Source organism: Myotis yumanensis, unplaced genomic scaffold (assembly GCF_028538775.1).
Source record: "Myotis yumanensis isolate MYYU_CA2020_CCGP unplaced genomic scaffold, mMyoYum1.0.hap1 SCAF_6, whole genome shotgun sequence".
In the NCBI taxonomy this organism is placed as follows: domain Eukaryota; kingdom Metazoa; phylum Chordata; class Mammalia; order Chiroptera; family Vespertilionidae; genus Myotis; species Myotis yumanensis.
Genome location: NW_027223757.1, coordinates 88,489,242 through 88,515,048, shown reverse-complemented (window position 1 = coordinate 88,515,048; position 25,807 = coordinate 88,489,242). Strand labels below are relative to the sequence as shown.

At 39.9% G+C, this 25,807-nt stretch overlaps 1 protein-coding gene across 1 annotated transcript in view; it reads left to right on the top strand.

The window, feature by feature from the left end:
• The window catches only part of DNAH8 (dynein axonemal heavy chain 8), a 274,964-nt gene that overhangs the window by 76,036 nt on the left and 173,121 nt on the right, over nt 1-25,807 (top strand). The window contains exons 27-34 of the mRNA XM_070418643.1: nt 2,889-3,002; nt 4,534-4,596; nt 10,700-10,800; nt 13,836-13,973; nt 14,137-14,377; nt 20,098-20,297; nt 21,282-21,435; nt 23,208-23,371. Of these exons, the coding sequence (XP_070274744.1) occupies nt 2,889-3,002; nt 4,534-4,596; nt 10,700-10,800; nt 13,836-13,973; nt 14,137-14,377; nt 20,098-20,297; nt 21,282-21,435; nt 23,208-23,371 (1,175 nt within the window). The remainder of the gene's footprint in view (nt 1-2,888; nt 3,003-4,533; nt 4,597-10,699; nt 10,801-13,835; nt 13,974-14,136; nt 14,378-20,097; nt 20,298-21,281; nt 21,436-23,207; nt 23,372-25,807) is intronic.

Here is a 25,807-nt window from a genome sequence, read left to right as displayed (position 1 = left end):
GTATATTCACATTGCTGTGCAGTGAATCTCCAGAACTTTTTCATCATATAAAACTAACTCTATACCCATTAACCAGCAACTCCCCACTCTCCCTTCCTTCAGCCCCTGGCATTCTACTTGCTCTCTCTATGCATTTGACTACTTTAGGTACCCTCTAAAGTGGAGTCATACAATATTTGTCTTTTCGTGACTGGCTAATTTCAGTTAGTATAAGGTCTTCAAGATTAACCCATGTTATAGCATGTGTGAGAAATCCTGTCCTTGTCAAGTCTGAATAATACTGCATTATATACATAGTACCACATTTTATTGACTTGCTTCCACTTTTTTGGCTATTGTAAATTATGTTGCTATGAACATGGGTGTATGAATATCTCATTGAGGCCCTACCTTCAATGTGTTTGGATCTCTATCCAGCAATATAATCCTATTTTAATTTTAATATAATTCCATTTTTAATTAATAATTCTGTGTTCCATAGCTGCTGCACCATTTTACATCCCCACCAACAGTGCACTTGTTCCAATTTCTCCACATCCTTGCCAATGCTAGTTTCCTTGATAGGAGGCATCCGTATCCACTGTGGTTTGATTTGCATTTCCCTAATGATACATGATGCTGAGCATCTTTTCATATACTTTTTAACAATTTGTGTATATATTCTTTGGAGAAATGTCTACTCAACTTCTTTGCCTATTTTTTAATTGGATTGTTTGTTGTTGAGTTGTAGGAGTATTTTTATAAGTTCTGGATGTTAACTCCTTATGAGATATATGATTTGCAATTATTTTCTCCCATTCTGTAGTTTGCCTGTTCACTCTGTTGATTGTGTCCTTATAATCCTTTTTATTTCTGTAAGGTAGGTGGTGCTATCCTGCCTTTCACTCCTAGCTTTAGTAATTTGGGTCCTTTCTCCTTTATTCTTGGTTTGTCTAGGTAAAAGTTTATCAATGTTGTTGATCTTTTCAAAGATGAAACTTCAGATTTGTTGATTTTTCTCTATTGTTTTTGTAATCTCTATATCATTTACTTGTGCTCTATTTTTAAAATTATTTCTCCCCTTCTGCTTGCTATGAGTTTAGTGTTTCCTAGTTTGTTAAGGTAGATGGTTAGTTACTGATTTGAGATTTTTAATGTATGCATTTATAGGTATATATTTCTCTCTAAGCATTTTTGAAATAGGTAAATATGTACATACCACAAATTAGACATTAAAAATGAACTCCAAAGGAATGTTCTTATTCTTTAAATATACTGAAAAATTTTATTAAATATTAATTAAATTAACAATGGCTTAAAATTTATTGTGTATGGAAAAATTTGTCACTGAGGTTGAAGCAAGACATAGTAGCAGGGCATGGAGCTGAAATGGGGTCATGATTGGGATTCCATCTCTGCTGTCAGCCAATTGGGTGATCATATGCAAGTTAATAATCTTTGTTTCTAAATTTCTTCATGTGGTCATTTAGGAATATTTTAGGAAATTTTTATATGCGGTTATGAGGCTCACTTTGAAGTAATGCATATAAAATAGTTTTATGCTCATGTCTATTTAAGTTCATGTTAAATATTGACTAATATGCTTGTTTTGAAAACTGTTTGCTGGTTAGTCAGGAGAGTGAGTCTTAGGAAGGAAGTGGGAAACACTCATTGAGACTTAGTGAAGTCCAACTTTCTCTTGTTCAATGGAAATAATTCATGTGAGTTGTTCTATCTCTTTAACTTTTAGTGTTAAACCCACTGACCCATGCTCTGGCCAGTTTTCTCAGTAGTTAGAGCATTGGCCCTTTCACTGAAGGGTTGAGGGTTCGGTTCCCCATCAAGGACATGTACCTGGGTTGCAGGTTCGATCCTCAGCCCCAGTTGGGGTGCATGCAGGAGACAACCAATCGATGTGTCTCTCTCATATCGATGCTTCTCTCTCTCTCTCTCTCTCTCTCTCTCTCTCTTTCCACACACACACACATAGCCCACCCTCCCTTCCACTCTCTCTAAAAAAATCAATGGAAAAATTATCCTTGGGTGAGGATTAACAAAATAATTTAAAAAAATAAAAATAAACCCACTGACTTGCCCTTTAGTAGAGGTAGACAATTCCGTACTATAGTCATCATTAAGCTTAAAGTAGTGTATGGTCCAACCAAGATAGAGGCTATTGTTGAGAGCAGTTAAGGGCGGGAGCCTTGAAACCCCACTGCCAGATTTTGAATCTTGATCTTGCTTCGTACTGGTGCTGGACCCGTAAAGAAATTACTTAGCCTCTCTGTGCCTCAGTTTTCTCACTTGTGAAATGGGTATAATATTAATCTTTACCTCACAGGGTTGTTTTGAGGATTAAATATGATAACACATAAAGAACCTGGCAGATAATAAGCATGAATTAAGTGGTATTATGATGGAAAGTTTAATAAGAAGTTTTGAAGACTATTGTGGAAAACATTTGGTATTTTTTTTTATACCCAGAGTAATATCACTTTCTTTTAGGGAACAGCTCCAACCACTGCAACCATGTGAACCTACTAGAGGTTGCTAATCCGTGACCTTGAGCTGGCCCCAGAGACAGCATGTGACCCAGACTGGGCCCATAGAAGTAACTGTTTCCTGGGCTATACTGATGGCCTGAGACAGATCAGCCAGAAACTAACTTTCCTAACCTCAGTTAGAGAAGATGTCTTGGGTCATGAACTAGGATGATTTGAATCTCCAGTTAGTGCATTTGGGTCATTTATTTCTGTGGGTTTTTTTTTCTCTCACTTTGCAAAAACATTGCAGAGATGTCTTTGTTCTTATGTGATATCTGTGGGGCAACAAACTTGCTGGAATAGAATTGTAGTTTTCAGTTAATATATCACTTTCACTCTCACATTGAGTATTCCTTCTTGTTCTAGGTTTCTGTCCAAGATGAACTAGTTCAAGTGCAGCCAAAGTTTAAAAGTAATCTACTTGAGTCTGTGGAAGTTTTTCGTGAGGATGTAATGAACTTTGCAGAATCATATGAGTTGGTAATTTCAGTATTTACATGCTCTGTGCTATATGCTGGTATGTTTATATGAAATGGAAGTGATAGGCCCCAAGAAATACACTGTGACTTGTACATTGCATGTAAGAGGCTATATTTGCATATTCACACCGATCAAAAACGGAAGCATGTTTATTATAGAGTTAGAAAAAAGATTTACCTGCCAAAAGGAGCAATAAATTTAAAGATCCTGGAAGGAACAAAGGGTCTGGTTTTGCCCGTTCTCAGGCCAGAATCTCTTAGTGGAAAATGTAATACAGTTGTTGAAAGGCTCTAAGAGACTGTAAATGCCCTAATACCAGGGTATTCCCCAACTGATCTCCCCCCGCCCCCACTAACTCTTAGAAAACTAGAGTGTCACTGAAAATAAATAATAAAAGTCATACTTGATCAGTCCCACAGGCTGTTCAACCTGGAATAATGACTGACAGTGGTCGATCTCCAGATGTTAAACTCAGAAGTCGGATATATTCTTCCCTTTCATTCAGTGATCACAACAGATCTGGATTCATAACAGATTTCAGCCTTTAGTGCTACTTATTTAACACTTTCTTTTTTACATGTACCGAACTTATCCCTTTACTGCTGGTTGTATTAGTCAACATTTGACCGCCCAGTCATTGTTATACTGGGAATCTGGTCTGTTACTGGCCCACCCATGACATTCATGATTGGACAGACTATCTGGGCTCCCTTTTTCAACTATTTTCTGGCTCATGCCAACAGACACCGCCCACTGCTTCTTCCTAGTGTCCAACCTGTGTGCGTGTCTATTTCCACGTGCGGCTGAAGAGCTATGGAAAGGAGGCTGCTCTCAGAGCTCTGTAATGGCTATTCTGATGCACAGCTGCAGCAGCATCACTCTTAAGTGAGATGGAACAGCTGTGGTGGCACAAATGTCATACAGGATGAAAGTTTGTCACCTTTTTAAAAAGAGGAGACCACAGAGACACAGTGACTAACTGTGATATGGGATCCTGGATGAGGTTCTGGAATGGAACACAGACTTCAGTGGGAAAACTGAAGAAGTCTGAATAAAGTCTGCTTAATAGTCTTGTACCAGCATTAATTTTCAGTTTTGATAAATGTACCATGTTAACATGATGGGAAGCTGAGTGAAGGGTATATGAGAGTTCTCTTTGCAATTCTCCTGTAAGTCTACAATTTAATTTTTTTTTTAAAAAAAAAATAGCATCTGCTTATTCTAACAAGTCAAACCAAATGGGAAGTATTAAGATTGTCACAATTTAAAAATGAATGAAAGTTGGAGTGATGCAGTGTTCTAAGGTTAATTGTGGTCATGGTTACACAACTCCATTAAACAAAAAATATTGAATTGTACATACCTCAAAACTGTTACAAAAAATAAATGAAAACTTCATGTAGAGGACAAAATTAGACCATTTAAATTTAAAATATTGTTTATTTTCTTAAAAGAAATAATAGATAAATTCAGTAAATTAATAAGTACAAATGATTAGGAATTAAAATGGAAATTATATTATTCATTATAGGAAGGACCCATGGTTCCAAATATACCACCCCAAGAAGCCAGCAACAGGCTACAGATATTTCAGGTAAAACTATGTTTTTTGGTAATATGTAAAACTACATTTTCTGTTACACATTTGGCAATGTGTAATGATTTTTAAAAAAGCTTTTAGGAAAAAATGTATGCACTTTACCTAAAATGTTTAAAGTATATACAGATTTCAATTGTATTCTAATCTGCTAAATTGTATAATCAATTTCTTTTCTTGTGTCCCTCCATGCTCTTTCCCACAGACTATCTCTGTATTTTTAGAGAATAAGACTTTAATTTTGAATTTAAGTGTATACCTTATTCTATTTCCAAGCATTTCATTTGTATGTAAAGTGATAAAAAATTACAGAATAATAAAGTCCTATATAATAAAAGGGTAATATGCAAATTGTCCCTAATGGTGGAACGACTGGGAACAACCGGTCGCTATGATGCACACTGACCACCAGGGGGCAGATGCTCAACACAGGAGCTGCCCCCTGGTGGTCAGTGTGCTCCCACAGGGGGAGCTCTGCTCAGCCACAAGTCGGGCTGATGGCTGCGAGTGCAGCAGCGGTGGTGGCGGGAGCCTCTCCCCCCTCCTCGGCAGCGCTAAGAATGTCTGACTGCAGCTTAGGCCTGCTTGCCATGAGGGCTCCCGGGCTGCCAGAGGGATGTCTGACTGCCATCTTAGGCCTGATCCCTCAGGGAGTGGACCTAAGCTGGCAGGTGGACATCCCCTGAGAGGTCCCTGACTGCGAAAGGGCACAGGTTGGGCTGAGGGACCCCCTAGTGTATCAAATAAAATTTTAAATATTAACTAGAGGCCTGTTGCATGAAGAGATTCGTGCAATAGGCCTTCCCTTCTCCTGGCTGCGGGCACCGGTTTTCCTCTGGCACCCGGGACCCAGGCCTTCGCTCTGGCTGGAGCCGCCTTCCATCCTCTGTCTTCGCGGCTCCGGCCAGAGCCACCTTCCATCCTCCATCTTCGAGGCCCCCGCCGGAGTCGACTGCCGCCTTCCATCTCCCGTCTTTGCTGCTCCGGCTTGCCTTCAGTCTTCGCTCTGCCGCTTGGAGCTTACATATGCAAATTAACTGCTATCTTTGTTGGCGGTTAATTTGCATATCACACTGATTAGCCAATGGGAGGCGTAGCAAAGGTACGGTCAATTACCCTGTTTGTCTATTATTAGATAGGATGGTTTGTCCTCCCTCTGTATCCATTAATTTTCTTCCTTCTGTATCCATCACTTTCAACTTCCCTGCTCCTTTGTCCTGCCTGGGACTGTACTACACTCCTTGGGTCAGGCTGCCATTCACCGTCTTTTTCTGCACTCAGATTGCTGCACATCTAGAGAAAAGTCACACACTCGTTTGATAGATGCTGTGCAGATTCATGGATTCCTATGTAAGCCAGCTCCCCGAGAGCATCAGGAATTCTGTGGTTCTGTTCTTGCTCCTGCTTTCTGCAGTGGCTGTTGGAAATGTCCATGTTCTCCTTATGTCCCCTCTTCCCCTGCATTCTTAGTTATCAAAAATTATTTATCAGATGTCTACTGTGTGACTTGATAGATAGGAAGATAGTTAAGAAATGGTTCTTTCACCTCTAAGTTGCTAAAACCTGGTAGGGAGACAGAGAGCTAGAGAAACAATCGCAGCACCGTGTGGTGAGCACTGTGATCTGGTTATGGGAACTCGTGGTATGCAAACAGATGTAGGAGCTCCTCACCCCAATGGAGGCTGGTCGGGCAAACAGGGAGGGCTCCCTGCAAGAGGAGGCATCCAAGCTGCATCTTGAAGGACTAATTAGACTTAGCCAGGAGAAGGAGGAAAAACAAGTTAGGCAGAATTTGTGGCCCCAAATGAGGAGATAAGCAGAGAGCTTTCGGGAGATGTAAGAAGTGTAATGTGGGGTGCAGTGGGCAAAGAAGGTAGTAATGAGGGAGGGGGAGCTGCGTGGGCCGCGATCACTAAGGGGAGGGCCTTGCAGGCTATAATGAGGAGCTCTAGCCTATCCCGAGGGCGGCAGGGCTCTGAGCAGGGAGCGATATAGTCAGATTGGGCTGGTACAGCAGTTGTGTTTTTAAAAGATCTCTCTGGCACCAGTGTGAAGAGTGGTCTGGAGGGAGGATGGCCTGGTTCATGGCAGTTTCACTAATACAATCAAGAAACGGAAAGACTGAGACCAAGAAGTGGCACTTGGAATAAAGAAAACTGGATGGATCATGAGTTAGTCAAGAGGCTGACTTAATAGGCTCGGAGCTTGGGTTGAGGGAAAAAGATCAGATTTGGAGGAGTTTGGGATTTTTTTTTTTGGACAGATGACCTTGTCTTTAAATTTACAGAGCAAATTTAGGATCTGAGATGTAATTTTCAGAGAGAGGAGCCCCTTCCTGTCCCTGCGGGCTCTCTACTCTCTCCCTGGTCTCTTCTGAGGTCGACGACCCTTTTTCTTCTGTAGTTTCAGCCTCTTCCTCTTTATTAAATCTTCTTAGTCAGCATTTAAAACTGTTTGTCTTTTCTTCTTAAAGTACAGTAACAATAATGACCACCTCTGTGTCCTGGACCTCCCTCCAGACCTCACCTCTCCTTTCTTTCCCGGCCCCCGTCCTGCCTGCGTTTATTCTCGGGCAGTTCATGGCCGTCCTACTGGGAGATGCAGAGCTGCTGTCCAGAAGCCGGTGCTTTCCTCTTGGCTAGGGCTCCCCATGCTGAGCCGCAGTCTAGCCACCGGAAGGCGTTCTGTAGCTCCACCACGTGCGGGGGGGAGGCGGGGGGGTGGGGGGTGGGGGTGGGGTGGGTGCATTTCTAAATGTCCCCTTACCTCTGCCAGGAGTTCCTTTACGTCACTTGATAACTGGGTTTCACCCAAGCAAGTGAACGGAGGAGTGGAGCCAGCAACCTGTTCTTGCCGCCTTATTTTATGTTCCATGGCTGGTTTGGCTGGTTCCACGCAGCCTTTCACCAAAAAGGTTCAGTCAAGTTAGATGAGTCTCTCAGTTGCAGGTTCTTCTGAAAGCAGGAGCGGTCGTTCAGGCTTTCCCCATCCTAACCAGCTGGAGTTTCTCCTGTGGCATCTAACTTGCAAGTAGCTCCCTTGATGTGAATATTTTAAAATAGAACATCGATACTACGACGAGAAGAGTGTTTCTTCATCCCTCGTGGGATAACCGTGCGAAGCAGATGCAGTCACCTGCCGGAGCCCAGGTCTCCGCCGCCTGGTTCCGGGAAGGTCTAGCCCAGTCACGCGTGTGGGTTGCATAAAGGAGGGTGCCTGTGTTGGCGAGGGTTTCCCTGGGTTGCAGCAGGCACACGCCTTTCACTTACATGTGACGTCCTCAGGCAAATAGTCAAGTGCCCCGTTATTGTCACGATTCTCCTCTCCCCAGAAATATGGAGGTCACTCTTGGACTAACACCAGCTCCTCCCAGCACCCTTGCCAGCACTTTCTCCCGGACCCTGGAGGAGGGTCTGGTCCTTTGCTAACTGAAGTCCTTGGGTTTGGACCCAAAGTGCCAGGGAAAGGCCTGTTTCTCTGGAGGAGCCAGGACGAAAACCGGCCTGCTCACCTGGTCGCTGCCAGCTGAGCCAAGCGAAACCCCCCAGCCACAAAAGCAAAATGAATAATGAAGAGATAGTAATATTGGATGATGATAAGTGCCCGGGGGTAGGGGGGGAGGGAGGAAGTGGTGGCAGGGAAGGGCCATAGAGTGCTGGGCTGTGTGAATGAGGAGGTGAAATTTAAAATAGGATCGCCAGAGAGGGCTTTCTTGAGAAGGTGATAGTTGAATAGAGACCTAGAGAATGAGGGCATGAGCCAGGCAGGTATCTGGAGGAGCCACTTCCCAGGCCTGGGAAGAGCAAGCGCCAAGGCCCTGAGTAAGAGCTTACATGAGAAGCAGCAAGGGGTCAGTGTGGCTGGAGCGGAAAGAGCAAGGGGAGAGCCATAGCAATGGGCAGAGAGGAAAGGAGGGACAGGCTGGAGAAGACGGGCCAGCCCAGGAAGGGCCCTGGGTTCGTTCCGAGTGAGAAGAGTGACATGATCTGATTTATGTTTTTAGTGGCCGCCCTGGCTGCCGTGTTGAGAACAGATTGTTGGCAGTCAGGGGAGAAGCAGGGAGACTGATTAGGAGGCCATTGCAATAATCCAGGTGCGAGGTGTTAGTGATGTAGGCTGGGGGGGGGCGGGGTGCGGTACTGGAGTTGATGAGGAGCTGTGGAGCCTGGGTATATTTTGAAGATAGACTTTGTACCAATTTATGGGTCAGCAGCTAGGACTTTAATGTGTCACCCTTGGACTAGGGTGTGATCGATCACTTTATTGGAAAGACAATGCAAGGGCCCCTCTCTTGCCTTTTAGTATCTTCTGTTCTGCTTACTCTGCTTGGGGGTGTGAGCCCAGCAGGCTGTTGGACATGCATCTGTCTGGACATGTGACTTGGGGTCAGAGCTACAGGCCCAATTTACCCCAAAGCAGGTGCTGCCCTCTGTCCTCCCAAAGAAGCAGTTGCCAAATCTCGGTCTGGGGAAGAAGCCGGACCCCCACATTGGGCCGTGGTGCCAGTGTTCTCTGGTGCAGCGTTATATACTCTGATTTCGGGAGTTACTGGGCACTTGGCTGGCCTGTTGACAAAGCTGGCATTTTGTTCCCCAGTTGCCTGGTACTGGGGATCTTTTTAAATTATTTAGGAACCTGAATGGAAAAGGGGTGAGTGATTGGCATCTTCAGTAGTCTTCACCACAGCGGTTCTCAACCTTGGCTGCACATTAGAATCACCTGGGAATCTTTTTAAAATCCTGATTTCTGGGCCTCATCCTCCAGAAAAATCTGCTTCTTTGTTACTAATGTTGTGGCCCCACCCCATAACAAAGAAACAGAATTTCTGGAGGATGAGGCCCAGAAATCAGGATTTTAAAAAGATTCCCAGGTGATTCTAATGTGCAGCCAAGGTTGAGAACCACTGCTTCACCACATGAACAAGCTTTTAGACGTCAGTATTTTAGTGTATGCTAACTTTGAAGTTTTTGTCTCTCCTTTTCTGAGAGTCACATAGTCCCACTATACTAACCACCAAGGAATATAAAGAGTACAAAACATGGTCTTGCTCTGGCCCTTTTGACTCAGTGGATAGAGTGGTTGGCCTGCAGACTGAAAGTTCCCAGGTTCGATTCTGGCCAGGGCACATGTCTGGGTTGTGGGCTTGATCCCCAGTAGGGGGCGTGCAGGAGGCAGCTGATCAATGATTCTCATCATGATGTTTCTATTTCTCTCTCCCTTCCTCTCTGAAATCAATAAAAAAACAACAAAACAAAACAAAAAAACAACACCCAACAACATGGCCTTTGCCCTCTAGGAACCAAGAGTTTATTGGAGTTCCTCCATTGTCTTCATACCTTCCGGTTTTGGCTCCTGAAAAATAGGCTAACGTGTCTGTCAGAACTATAGCACTATCTGAGCGTTGTGAGGTCTGATGCTGTGTGTTTTCCAGGGCTGGGCACTGAGGATCCTTCCTGCTATTGTTACACCACTGAAGTAGCGCACACATATCTTGTCATAGGTGGTCTATTTCTCCTGCCTTTTGTGCTTTAAACACTGTTAATACTTAGCATTCTAACTATAGGAGATTCCAATTCCAATTCAAAAGACATGCATTGACTTTGACAGTTTAAATGTTAGAATGATCACAAATGGTGTTAAAATGGAATCATTCATTTTACAGACTCTGCTGCTTACAGAGAAAATAGGGTTGAGTGGATTATATGGATACTTCACTCATTTGAACCCTGCAGGAGATGTGGCCCATCTAAATTAGTGATAAAGCCTGAATTACAGATGTTTTTACATGTAGTTTTAAAAATTGCGTTTCAGACATATTTATGGGAACTTGAAATATAGGTCTTCTGGGGGCCACTTAATTTATTAAAGAAATAATTTTATATAAAATGGAGACTTCTAGAATGCTTGAAAGTTAATTTTCTTAAGTGCTTAACTTTTCCTTTCATAGCTTGGTATCAGCATTCATTTGCTTCATAAATTGTCGTTTCAAAGAGCATATTAAATAAACCTCAATGTAGCTTTTATTCCAATTATCATACATTCTACTTTAATGGAGTCTGAATTAATTATATTTTACTACAATTCAAAAACGCTTTTATAGGCCAATTTTGATGATCTGTGGAGAAAGTTTGTTACATATTCATCTGGTGAACAACTTTTTGGATTGCCTGTGACTGACTATGAGGTTTTGCACAAAGTCAGGTAAGTTTAGAAATTTTATAAATGTTAAAAGCAAATAAATAAATGCTGTCCATTAGAAGAATCATGTCATCATTAAATCCGTTATTATGTAGAGCAGGGTGGCTGCCCATGGAACACTCCTAAATGCTCCCCTTGTTCTTGGCTGTTCCTGACCCATTGTATACATAGTCTCCATATACAAAAGGAATGTTCTAGAATAGGAGAAAATACATGGCAAAAATTCTGGGTCTTCATGGCCAAGTTTAGCCTATGCTTTATTGTTTTCTTTTCACTATTTTTTATAGTGTCAATGATTGTGTGGAAGCACTGCAATTTTGGGTAACTCTTGTTGATTTAAAGGAGTAGCCATTCTCAGCTCTCAATCTTCTTAAGGAATTTGTGCTAAGTGCTCTTCCTAATTGGGCAGACATAGAATTCATGGAGATTGAAGGCCAAGGAACGGAAGTGATTATAAACAGTGGATCTAGGATTTAAACAAGTATGTTTTAATAGAATTTTAAATACAATTTCCTTAAGGGCAGAATGAGCTGATTAGGACCTTGTCTTGGTATTAACTTACTAGGCTCTGGGCTTTAGGAAAGAACTTTATGTTGCCTTCTTTCAAAGTCACAGCAGGAAAGTGTCATGGCAAAGCAGACCTGAAATTGTCTGAAGGTAAATTAATGCTTCAGCCTTTTAGGGTAGATGGTTTGTATTCTTTCCCGAAAGTACTCATTCACCAAGCTTAACTCAGTGACCAAGTGTGTTAGAATTGCATGTGTCTGCTGGCCCTTGACCCTGACTTACTCTATCAGAATCTCTGGGGCTGGGTCCTAGAAATCTGTATTTTTAAAAAGGTCCTAGTTTTTATTTTTTCCATACTCTGACTGAGACTCAGTGTTTTATTTTTTAAAATGTTTTTTTATTTATTAATTTTTTTGAGAGAGAGCAAGAGGGAGGGAGGGACGGAGGGTGGAGGGAGAGAGAGAGAGAGAGAAACATCGATTTGTTATTCCACCTTGGCGTAGGAGGATGACATTGGAACCAACTGAGCTACTTGGCCAGGGCTCAGTGCTTTATTTTAACCCTTAGTATTCTAGGAAAAAATTACCATTCTTATTTACCATTTGGACCAATGGATCCTTTTTTGTTTTTAGTTTTTAAACATTTTTAAGTAACGTATGCATAATTTACAGAAGTAAGAATAAAGGGATGGTGAAAAGCAATTTTATTAGAAAATTTAACGAGAACTGAAGCAGTGAAAACTCACTTTCCCCCATACTGTCCTGGTTTTAAGATCTATACACACGGAATGGAGACCGAGTTCTGCCTGCAGCCAGCTGCTCAGCAGCTGTCAATCATGGCCCTGGAGCATCCCGTCCCCGTAAACACTGATTCCAGGAGGCAGATCCATCTCCCCGGCTTCTAGCTCTTCATCGCCTCGGGTTTTTCTTAGCCTTGCACTTTTAAAACTCAAGGCTGTTGAAAACTCAGATCATCATCCTTCTTGCAATATACATTCAAAAATCATCACTTTGAGGTTTGAATGATCAAGTCAGTGAATTTTTTAAATTTCTGTATCATCTATTTTCTTTGAATACAAATCTGCCTTCGACATTTGTATCAAATAAAACTGACATAAACATCATAAATAATGAAAAAACATTGTCTCACCTTTTTGGCAGAATGATATCGTCTACATTTTTGTTGCAAAATATTGCATGTGAAGCCCTTGCCTCTTCGGAAATATATTGTTCACTCCTAAATCGTTGAGCTTAATAAAACTCATCTAGATTATCATCATCTGAAGACTCAGTCTGAGATTTCACTTACACAGTCTCTTTCATGGTCTGTCTCTTTTCTGTTTAATGTTGCGGAAGTATCTTCCTTTGTCAATATTTTTCTCTTTGCTGTTTTAGGTAGAAAATGAAAAAAATTAAGTTCTTAACTCTTTTAAATGAAAAGTAAAGAAACAAAAAAAGATTACAAAAATGGTATCTCCAGAGTTCTTTTTTTTTTGTACTTTCTTGCAAAATGATGCAATACTTTATTTAGTAAGAAATAAAGTAAGAAACCTGAAGGCTGATGCAATAGTGATTTTTTTCTGCTACTGCATCATCCTTAGAGGAGATTTCATTATTCTCCTCTTTCCTTACTATTTTAGCACAATTGGGAATAATCAGTGGTTAATAATTAAAATAATTCCCAGGATGATGAATTAGCAAAATGAAACAAGAAATGGAAAAAACAAGGAGACTAGGATTCCAGAATGTGTCTTAGATTTAGAAAAGGGCCCAGTGTACCCATATGATAATTGGAAAATAAAATGAATTTCACTCCATTCAGAACATAAGCAAATTTTAGCGTTAGCCTCTGCATCGTCTATAATAAATAATAACAGTTGTGAATATTAATTTTTACAAATAGGGCTAATGAAGCAATGAACTACAAAACTAAAACTGGGTCCATTGGACCCTTATTGTACACTAATGGTTGAGGAATACCTGGCAAAATCCAAAACGCTGCTGAGGGGTCAATTTTTGGTGTTTTATACATGAAAGACTTTTCTTTCACATGGACCTGGAATCCCTCCTTTTATTCTTGCTTTGGATAGAACTCCATTTGGGCACATGAGGGAAAGCTTTTGGTAGGAAAGTAATGGTTAATGTCAGACTTCAAGGCAGACATTCTCATAAAAATCCAGCTTGCATATGAAAGAAAAAAATCAAATAAAACCTTAGCCTTGGCTGTGATCTTGTTATCAGGTTTTGGTCACATTGTTTGCAATGATTGGCATGGTAATAATGATCAAACCATTTGTCAATGTCAGGTCATAGTATGATTTTGAATACGTCAGAGCTGTAAACTTGACCGAATGCATGGAGCTTTAATAAAGTCTTTGTTTGAAAAATGACAGGGTCGTATGCCTGTTGGTATCTATAAGATTTTATACACACAATGTATGATTTATTTGATTGGATTTAATTCTGCTTATATTATAATGGAACTTATTTTTTAAATATACATTCTATAATGACTTAATTATTTGGTTTCAGAAAGGAACTCAATTTGCTGCAGAAGTTATATGGCCTGTATGACACCGTCATGGGCAATATTAGTGGTTATTACGAAATACTTTGGGGAGATGTTGACATTGAAAAAATTAATGCAGAACTGCAGGAATTTCAAAACAGGTGGGTTTCTGTTGAATTAAACTTACATTTTTACAGTGCTTATATTCTTAGGATCCTGTAGGTATATCACAAATGAGTTTGTCCTCTGTTATATTGCTGTAAATACATAACACCTTCTTTAAAGAAATGTGTAGATGAAATATTTTTTCTTTTTTTCTGAAAGGTGTCGTAAACTTCCAAAAGGACTTAAAGATTGGCAGGCTTTTTTGGATCTGAAAAAAAGAATTGATGATTTCAGTGAGTCGTGTCCTCTACTAGAAATGATGACCAATAAGGCAATGAAGCTGAGACACTGGGATCGAATCGCTGAGTTAACTGGAACCCCATTTGATGTGGAATCGGATTCCTTTTGTCTTAGAAATATTATGGAAGCACCACTCCTTAAAAATAAGGATGACATCGAGGTACATAAAATTATAAGATGGTTCTTTAAAGGATATCTCATTTTTCTTTTATGAAAATTATACAAGCAGACATTTTATTCAAGGGAATACTAATTACCCCATATAATGCACCCTCAAAATTTGGGATGGTCTTGAACATCTCTTCATTTTGCAAAATAATGCTGTAACTCGGGGAGATAATATGATTATTTGAAATATGTTAGTTTTGGAGTTCTGCAGTCTGTCCTCCCTTTTGCCTTAACTACAATTCCATTTAAAAATATGTTTATTTCTGTATTGTCTACCTGGTGAATTCCTCAGAACGTTTTCCAGATTCCTAATTCTAACTTTCCCTTATGTCTATTAACTATTTAAAATATTATATTTTCCTTTTCTAAGATTTTTAATTGATTCCTTTTTGTTGTTGTTGTTTTATGCTTAGTGTTTGCATGGTATTTTTTTTTAATTGAGATATAATTTGACATTTAATATTATATTAGATTTAGGTTTACAACATAATGACTCATGTATATATTGCAAAATGGTCATCACACATAGATACAATTTATTTTCTTGTGATAAGAACTTTTAAGATCTACTTCTTAGCAACTTTCAAATATATAATAGAGTATTATTAACTACTAGAGGCTTGGTGCACAGATTTGTGCACGGCGGGGGGGGGGGGGCCCTCAGCTTGGCCTGCTCCCCCTCACAATTCGGGACCCCTCGGGGGATGTAGCAGTGCACCAAGTGGCAGGCAGGCAGCAGGAGCCCAAGCCAGTGCCGGGACGATTGCACTCATCCCGGCCTGATGCGCCAGTAGCACTGCCGCAGTCAGGAAAGGCTCCCGCCACCGCAGCTGCGCTCTCCAGCCATGAGCCTGGCTTCTGGTTGAGCGGCACACCCCTGTGGGAGCACACTGACCACCAGGGAGCAGCTCCTGCACTGAGCGTCAGCCCCCTGGTGGTCAGTGCATGTCATAGTGACTGGTCAACCGGTTGTTCCAATCGTTCTGGTCGTTCAATTGTAACAGTTGCTTAGGCTTTTATATATAGAGAGAGAGTTAGTCAACATGCTGTACATTATACCCCCAGGACTTATTTATTTTGTAACTGGAAGTTTGTACCTTTGATCACCTTCATCCATTTCACTCTCCCCTGTCACACTCACCAATTTGTTCCTTGATGTGTCTGACTCGTTTCACTTAGCATAATGCCCTCAAGGTCCATCTATGTTTTCACAAATGGCAGGATTTCTCTCCTTTTTCTGGATGAATAATGTCCATACATTTTTGATCCATTCATTCACTGATGGACACTTAGGTTGTTTCCATGCCTTGGCTATTGTAAACAATGCTGCAGTGAACGTGGGAATGCAGATATATTTTTTAGTTAGAGTCTTCATTTCCTTCAGATAAATACCCAGAAGTGGAATTACTGGATCAATGGTAGTTCTATTTTTAATTTTTTGAAGAATCTCCACACTGTTTCCATTGTAGCTGCACAAATTTACCACTATATTTCCACAAACAGAGCACAAGGATTCGCTTTTCTCCACATCCTCAACAGTAGTTGTAACTTCTTGTATTTGTGATGATGGCCATTCTAACAGGTATGTGGTGATATCTCATTGTGGTTGTGATTGCGTTTCCCTGATTACTGGTGATGTTGAGCACCTGTACATGTGTATGTGTTCTTGGAGTGTCTATTCAGATCCTCCGACCATTTTCCTAATCAAATTGTTTGTTGTTGCTGTTTTATTTTACTATTGAGGTATATGAGTTCTTTATAAATTTTGGATATTCAGCCCTTAAATCAGATTTATGATTTATAAATATTTTCTCCCATTCAGTAAGTTGATTTTTCATTTTGTTGATGGTTTTCTTTGCTGTGAAGAAACTTTTTAGTTTGATGTAGTTCCACTGCTTTATTATTGCTTTTGTTGTCTTGGCTTTTGAGGTCAGATCCAAAAAAATCACTGCCAAGACCACTGTCAAGGATCTTACCACCTATATTGTCTTCTAGGAATTTTATGGTTTCAGGTCTTCAGGTGAAGTCTTTAATCCATTTTGAGTTAATTTTTGTGTAGGATGTAAAATGGTGGTCCATTTTCATTTTTTTGCATGTGGCTGTTCAGTATTCCTAACATCATTTATTAAAGTGACTGCCCTTTCCCTATTGTATATTCCTGGATCCTTTGTCATAAATTAGTAGACCATATACACATGGTTTTATTTCTTGGCTCTATAGTCTGTCCTATTGATCTATGTTTCTGTTTTTATGCCTATACCATACTGTTTTGATTTCTATAGCTCTGTAATATAGTTTGCAATCATGAAACATGATGCCTCTGGGTTTGTTTTTCCTCCTCAGTATTGCCTTGTCTATATAGGGCCTTATGTAGTTTTGTATAAATTTTTGGATTGTTTATTCTATATCTGTAAAAAAATGACATTGGAATTTTGATAGGGATTGCATTGAAATCTATAGGTAGTGTGGGCATTTTAACTACATTAATTCTTCTAATCCATGAGCATGGATAGTCTATTTACTTATTTCTTCTTCAATTTATTCTTTCAACATCTTATAATTTTAATTGTAGATGTCTTTTTATCTCTATTAATTTATTGTTTTTGATGCAATTGTAAATAGAATTGTTTTCTTAATTTGTTTTTTTGATAGTTTGTTTTCTTAATTTCTTTTTTAATAGTGTATAGAAATGCAGCTAATTTTGTGTACTAACTTTGTATTGTGAAACTTGACTGAATTCTTTGATTAGTTCTAACAGGTTTTTTTTGTGTGGAATCTTTAGGGTTTTCTACATATAAGATCATGTCCCCTGCAAACAGAGACAATTTAACTTCTTCCCTTCCAATTTGGATGCCTTTATTTCTTTTTTAAAAAATATATTTTATTGATTCTTTTACAGAGAGGAAGGGAGAGGGATAGAGAGTTAGAAACATCGATGAGAGAGAAACATTGATCAGCTGCCTCCTGCACACCCCCTACTGGGGATGTGCCCGAAACCAAGGTACATGCCCTTGACTGGAATCGAACCTGGGACCCTTCAGTCCACAGGCTGACGCTCCATCCACTGAGCCAAACCGGTTAGAGCAATGCCTTTATTTCTTTCTTGTGTAACTGCTTTGGCTAAGACTCCCAGTACTATGTTGAAAAAAAGTGTTATCTTTGTCTTGTTCCTGATCTTAGAGAAAAGCTTTCAGCTTTTCACCATTGCGAATGACATTAGTTGCGGGTTTGTCATATATGTGGCCTTTATTATGTTGAGGTACTTTCCTTCTATACCCTCTTTATTGAGAGGTATTATCATGAGTAGGTGTTGAAATTTTTCAAATGCTTTTTCTGTATCTATTGAGATGATCATGTGATGTTTCTAATTTATTGATTGAGTTGTGGATAGTGAAACATTCTTGTATCCTTGGAATGAATCCCACTTGGTCATGGTGTATGATCCTTTTCATGTGTTGTTGATTTTGGTTTGCTAATATTTTGTTGAGGATTTTGCATCTACTAGTACATTTATCAGGGATATTGGCCTGTAATTTTCTTATGTGGTGTTCTATCAGGGTAATGCTGGGTCATAAAATCAGTTTGGAAGTGTTCCCTCCTCTTCTATTTTTTGGAAGTCTTTGAGATGATTGGTATCAATTCTTCTTCAAATATTTGGTAGAATTCACCAGTGAAGCCCTCCGGTCCTGGACTTTTGTTTGTTGGGAGGTTTTTGATACCTGATCCAAACTCTTTGCTAGTAATTGGCCTGTTCAGATGTTGTCTTTCCTCATAAGTAAGTCTTTATAGGTGATTCTCTAGGAACTTATCCATTTGTTCTAGACTGTGCAATTCGTGTTTGTGCAGTTGTTCATAGTGGTCTCCTATATAACCCTTCATAATTCACTCGTATCAGTTGTAACGTCTCCTCTTTCATTTCTGATTTTATGTACTTGAGTTACCTCTCTTTATTTCTTGGTGAGTCTGGCTAAAGGTTTGTCTATCTTTTCAAATGCTAGCTCTTAGCATCCTTTATCTTTTCTATTGTCTTTTTAGTATCTATTTCATTTATTTCCACTCCGATCTTTGTTATTTTCTTCTTCTAACTTTGGGCTTTGATTGTTCTTCTTTTTCTACTTCCTTGAAGTTTAAAGTTACGTTGTTAATTTGAGATCTCTCTTGTTTCTTAATGTAAGCAATTGTCGTTATGAACTTCCCTCTTAGAACTGGTTTTGCTGCATCCCACAACTTTTGGTATGTTGTATTTCCATTTTCATTTGACTCAAGGTATATTTTGATTTTTCTTTTGATTTCTCCTTTGATCCATTGGTTGTTCAGTAGCATATTGTTTAATCTCCACATATTTGTGATTCTTCCCATTTTTTCTTGCCATTAATTTCTAGTTTCATATATTATAGTCAGAAAAGATGCCTGACATGATTTCAGTCTTCTTAAACTTATTAGAACTTGTTTTTTGTGGTTTTTCCTGAAGACATGTGCACTTGAGAAGAATGTGTACTCTGTTGCATTTATTTATTTATAGTCGGTGTACAGCAGTGGTTCCCAAACTTATTTGGCCTACCGCCCCCTTTCCAGAAAAAATATTACTCAGTGCCCCCTGGAAATTAATTTTTTAAAAATTTTAATAGCAATTAAACAGAAAGATATATGTATTAATGTTTCTACCTTTTTCGTAAAATATAGTAAAGAAAGGTGTAAATTAGAAACATTGAAGTTTGAAATTATGAAACTATTTATTGAACTCAGAATAGAAAGGTAATACAAAAAAAGTTAAAACAAATGCACCTGTGGCCATCACCGCCCCCTGGATCGCTGCAGCGCCCACCAGGGGGCGGTAGCGCCCACTTTGGGAATCACTGGTGTACAGTATGATATTAGTTACATTAGTGTCAGGTGTACAATATAGTGATTCAACATTTTTATACCTTAGAATATGAGCACCCCACTAATTCTAGTAATCATCCCCCATACAAATTTATCACAATATTTTTGACTATACTCCCCTTCACCTTTTTCACCCGTCTCCCCAACCCCTCACCTTTAGCAACAATTCCTTTGGTCTCTGTTTCTATGAGTCTGTTTTTGTTTTGTTTGATCATTATTTTTGTGTTGCTTTTTTTATTTGTTTGTTTGTTTTTAGACTCCACATACCAGTGAAACCATATGGTATATGCCTTCCTCTGTCTGACTTATTTCACTTAGCAGAATACCCTCTAGGTCCATCATGGTGTTTTTCAGCTAAATACCCAGAAAAACAGGAAAATCCATCAGATAGAAATAGAATTGACTTTTAAGCAAATGAGATGTTCATATTAGGGCCTGACCAGGCAGGAAGATAGCAATGTTTATATGTTACTTTAAAGAGTTCACAAGACTCTCACATATATTCTCTTTTTTCTCCCAGCAAGTTGCTGAGCTAGAGCAGCTGTGATGATCTCAATTTTGGCCCCAAAACTCCAGTTAAAATATAATCAAGAAAAATGATGATTTAAGTTTCATCACTTTATGTGTGTGGTAAAGTAAAACAATTAGCAGTCAGGGTCTCAGAAGGTTCTAGTTTGAACTTGTAACACAAGGATCTTGCGCCTCAGATTTCTTGGCCATACAATGACTAAATGACTTCCAGGCCCAGGCTAAAAAGTTCGGCGGTTTTGTAGTGCACTTAATCTGTAATGGGCATGCTGTGACACATTCTTGGATTTCTCTCCGAAGGACATCTGCATCTCTGCCATCAAGGAGAAGGATATCGAAGCCAAGCTGGCACAGGTTACTGACAACTGGACCAACCAGAACCTGAGCTTCGCAGCGTTTAAGGGAAAGGGAGAGCTTCTCCTCAAAGGAAGTGAGTCAGCAGAAATCATCACCTTGATGGAGGACAGCTTAATGGTCTTAGGTTCCTTACTAAGCAACAGGTAATTTTATACTTTGGGGTTAACTTTTATAATTTTATTTTGGTAATTAGGGGTATAAAAAGCCCGGTTTCGCAGTTGCAGCATAGCATGATATTCTGACCTAGAGTGCTGACTCTTATCTGTCTCTCCATGAACTACCTTTCCTCCTTAATTATCATGGCCTCCATCTCCCTTTCATGATACCCATCTTCCCTTCCTATTTTTTCTGATGGTCCCCATAATTATTCTCCCTCAAATTAGCAGTTTATCTCTCTCTCTCTTTTAAATTGATTTCAAAGAGGAAGGGAGAGGGAGAGAGAGATAGAAACATAAATGATGAGAAAGAATCACTGATCAGCTGCCTCCTGTACTCCTCACACTGGGAATATCGAGCCTGCAACCCAGGCATGTGCCTTGACTGGGAATTGAACTGTGACCTTCTGGTTCATAGGCTGATGCTCAACCACTGAGCCACACCGGCTGGCTGAGCAGTAGCTTATATCTTGAACATCTTGATTCCCCACTGACATGACTTCTTCACTTTATGTTCTTTCTCTTTCATTTTTCTGATTTGTCATCATTGCCCTCCTTGGCTAAACTCGCTCAAATATTCATCCAATGGTCCAGGAAAAGCATGCTGGCCACACATGAAAGGAATATACCATTCGGGGCTTGGCGCTTACCACTTTGCACTTTTTTTATGGCGGAGCGTGGCTATATCTGTGCTGGGTCCTCTGTGGGTCTGGGGCCTGAGCTGGTGCGCTTGGAATGCAGATGGCATGCAGATGTGCGACTAGGGGTCTTAGGACAGTTTCAACTCCTTATGTGCTATGATTCCTGGTCCAGGAGGTTTTCCTGCTCTCTGTCCTCCTGTGGCCGTTAAGGATTGTATTGCCCCACAGGCCTAACAGTTTCCGAAGGAATGTTTCTCCTATAATTTACTTTGTTAGGCCGTACTGCTGTCTCAGTCATCATTGAAATGTAATGTTTTCCCACTCTTTTTAGATATAATGCTCCATTTAAAAAAAATATACAGAACTGGGTGTATAAATTGTCCACTTCCTCAGACATAATTGAAGAGTGGCTGGTAGTCCAGAACCTTTGGGTTTATCTTGAAGCTGTCTTCGTAGGTGGAGATATTGCCAAACAGCTGCCTCAGGTAAATGTGGATTTTGTAACTCTGCTAGAATAATTTGGTGTGTGTTGTCTACATGTCTCTGAAAAAGTCAAGGCTTGGTTATTCACTAGGGGCTGGCAAACTATAGTTCACTTGCCTGTTTTTGTAAATAAAGTTTTATTGGAACACAGACATGTCCATTTGTTTATGTTCTGTTTACAGGCTTTAGCATTACAAAAGCAGGGTTGAGTATTTATAACAGAGACTATATGTCCTGCAAAGCCTGTAATATTTGCAATCTGGCCCTTTACAAAACAATTTTTTAAAAGTGACCTTTGGACTTGTATGCATCTATATAAGCATAACTAATGGACATAAGACACTGGGGGGTAAGGGAGGGCAGGGGTTTGTCAAGGGTGGGGGGGATAAAAAGGGCACTTATGTAATACCCTTTGTAATACTTTTAGCAAAAATTAAAAAAATAAATAAATTAAAAAAAATAAAAATAAAAAAATAAAAGTGACCTTTGATTTACATGAGTAGAAAGAGGAAATTCACATATTTTCCAACAGTGAGAACTCTCCAGGTTGTTTGAGGATGTGAGGTGTGTTCAAGTGTGGTACTGTTCAATTACAGCAGCTCATCTCTTCCAAGAATTAATATCCTATCCCACTGAGAATAGAATTAAAATTAATCTGTATTCTGTAAGTGCAATGAACTATCAGTAAGTTGGCTCATGGTAGTTCAGAAATACACCAGGGGGCAAGGAAATTTCGCCTTAGAAGCATGTAACAAAATTGTTAAAACAGCTTGATTGGAACCTTTTAAATAAATGCCAATAACTCACTAATAGTGCTATTCTGTGAAGGTAATTTCCCTTTTTCTGAATTTCCACACCTGTAAACAGGATCTATACAGATTAAAAATCAAGGATAGCCCTAACCGGTTTGGCTCAATGGATAGAGCGTCGGCCTGCGGACTGAAGGGTCCCAGGTTCGATTCTGGTCAAGGGCATGTACCTTGGTTGCGGGCACATCCCCAGGAAGGGGTGTGCAGGAGGCAGCTGATCGATGTTTCTCTCTCATCCCTCTCCCTCTCTGTAAAAAAAATCAATAAAATATATTTTTTAAAAAAAATCAAGGATAAAAGAGTTTTGAAAATGATAGATTTCATTCGTTACATAACACATTTTAAAAACACAAATCTTTTTTAATCAGAAAGTTGCATCCTAAAAAATGCACTTAAAAGTTTTAAAATAGGCAAGATTATGCCAATTTCTAGAGGTATTTTCACAATTGAATGCAAAGCTTACTGCCGCCCATCATAAATAGAAAAATTTAATTTGCAAAAAATGTAAATGAAGCTTTGTTTTGGGTTTTTACTGCTTTCTTCTTTCTTTTTCCTGGGGTATTATCGAGCTGTAATTATTCCAAGGATCCTGAGATCAAATTGTTTTCACACTTTTTCAGTTTTCTTATCAAACCAAAACACCAGGAGCGCTGAAAGACTAGATTTGAGCTTGAAGTTGATAGCTTTGCAAAACAATCGCGTGGTACGCTGAAAAAACGTATTAAAAAGAAGGAAACAAGTGATCAGCTCTGTTGTGATGAAGCAGTATTTTAATAAGCAGTTTTATGACTTTGGGGTTTTTGTTGTTCAGAATCAATTCAAATGAAAAGGAATCGCCCCTTTAAATTATGTAGCCTGAGACTCATAGAGGCTGATTTGAAGAACTATAGGAAATTCCAAAGTGAATACTTGCTTTATTCAAGTTTCTAAATGCTGATTTTGACTGACTGTGGATTTGTTTTTAGGAAGCAAAACGTTTCCAGAATATTGACAAGTCATGGATCAAGATAATGCAGCGCGCTCACGAGAACCCCAACGTGATCAGCTGCTGTGTGGGTGACGAAACCATGGGTCAGCTGTTGCCTCACTTACACGAACAGCTGGAAGTGTGTCAGAAGTCACTGACAGGGTAAGTTTAATTTTTAAATGACCTATTGTTTTTTACGTGCTGGTGTTTTATCCCAAACAAGTTATATATAGGGTGTCCCCCCCCCCCCCCCAAAATGTATACACACACTTTGAATAATTATAAAGGCAGTGTTTACTAAAATACATTTCCTTTTCAAAATTGAGCTATCTGCTGTTGCAGTGTACATACATTTTTGGGGGACACCCTGTATTTCTGGTTTGGTAGTGATGGTGGGAGGGGTAAATAGTAATTTAACATTTCACATAAATTTAATTTTTCTGCAAAAAAAAGACACCTTCAACTTGGGGGTGGGTGAGTGACGGCATAGTATTGGTTTTGCAGGGCTGCGGTAACAAATCACCATGACAGAAACCCATTTTCTCACAGTTTTGGATGAAATCAGGTGTCAGCAATTTTGAAGGCCCTAAGGGAGGGTCTTTCTTTGTTTTCCCAGCTTCTGGTGACTCTAGGAGTTTCCTGGCTTGTGGCTACATAATTCCAATCTCTCTGTCTGAATTCACTTTGTTTTTCATCCTGTATTTCTCTTATGAGTGTTACAGAAAAACCGGACAAGAACCAAACAGCGCTCTGAGAGCTTGGAGTTACACTTTATTCACCGCGGTGGGCTTAGGGAAATGAATCCAAATTCTAAGCAAAGCTATAAGCAGAACTTCCCTTTTTACAGAAGAGCCAGCCCTTTGTGTGCTTGCTGGCGGCGGCCTTGTAAACTACACAGTTCTATCCAATTAAAAAATGCACCTGGCATGGCATTGGGTGTATCTAGTCTCTGGCCTACAAGGTCAGACAGCTAAGTTTATCTCCCCCATTATTCAAGCAGGCTAGAAAGCAAAGTTATTTTTTCCAGAATAAGAGGCCGTCCAAAGAATAGCAGAGAATTCCAAACAGTAGTTTTACAGAATAGGGGTTTTCCTTCACATGAGGACACTGTTGTAATGTACCTGGCAAATCACAGGAGGACACCTCAAGAAGTCGAATTAAAGAGTCACATTTATTGCAATCCGGGACTACGAGGGGGCCATGCACTCCAAATCTCGCAGTGCCCTCCCCAGCCCACCACCAGATTTATAGGCAAAGATCACAAAGGTATCGATTACATCCCAGAGTTTGGAATGAGGAACCTAGTTTGCAAAAAAAGCAGTTTACAGAAGCAGACTTAAGCATGTTAATTATAGTTTTGGGTCTCCGGATCACTGAATCAATGGAAACACATTATCTGGAGCCTTCGGGTCTTGGGACCACTGAGTTGACAGGAACACATTATCTAGAGCAGTGATGGCGAACCTATGACACGCGTGTCAGAGGTGACACGCGTATCAGAGGTGACACACGAACTCATTTTTTGGGTTGATTTTTCTTTGTTAATTGGCATTTAAATATATAAAATAAATATCAAAAATATAAGTCTTTGTTTTACTATGATTGCAAAGATCAAAAAATTTCTATATGTGACACGGCACCAGAGTTAAGTTAGGGTTTTTCAAAATGCTGACACGCCGAGCTCAAAAGGTTCGCCATCACTGGTCTAGAACCATCGAGGCAATTTAGAGTAATCGTGCTGTCCTGGTCTTGGGACCACTGAGTCAACTGGAACGCATTATCTGTGGCCACCGAGGCAATTTAGGATAATTGTGCTGTCCTGGTTCCCAGGTACAGAAGAATGTGCTTTCTAAAACCAGTATGACCACAACCAGTGGGGTATTCACATTACAATCAATAGGGTATTCAATCGAATGGGATGATTTATATAATTCAGAAAATCGAAATAACTTTTCTATTGTTAAACAAAGCAAATAAGTACAGAAGCCAAACAACAGGGTTAAAGTTAAACTATAGTTTCTACCTGAGATGATTGCTACCATACTTCACACTTCTTGGATTTAGGGCTTATCTGGATATCCCAGGATGATCTCTTCTTGATATCCTTAACTTCAGCACACCTGCAAAAACCCTTTTTCCAAATAAGGTCACATTCCCAGATTCCAAGGAACAGGATGAGGACCTGTCTTTTTTGAGGGGGGGAGGGAGCTTCCATTCAGCCCAACAGGCATGGAGTAGAATGTGCACTAAGAGAACAAATTAACCAGACAAATTCATGGGTAATTTTCATATAAAGCAGCTCATTCTCAGGCTCTCTGTGAAATGGGGTGGACATATATCCTGCTTCATCTAAGTTTATGCTGCTGTCTTAGCTTAATGGTTCGTTGTCCCCTCTTTCACTCAAAATGTGCTGGTTTGCGGATGAATTACGTTCACGCTGGGTTACGTCATCCTATGAGGTTCGTAGTACTCGAAGGTCGCAGGACCGCTCCTGAGGAGGAGGAAGATGATGGGTAGATGGGCAGGCTTGCTCTGGATCCCTTTCTTGTCTTCACTTATTTTCTCAAGTGACATCCATGGTGTAGCATGGGCTTTGGT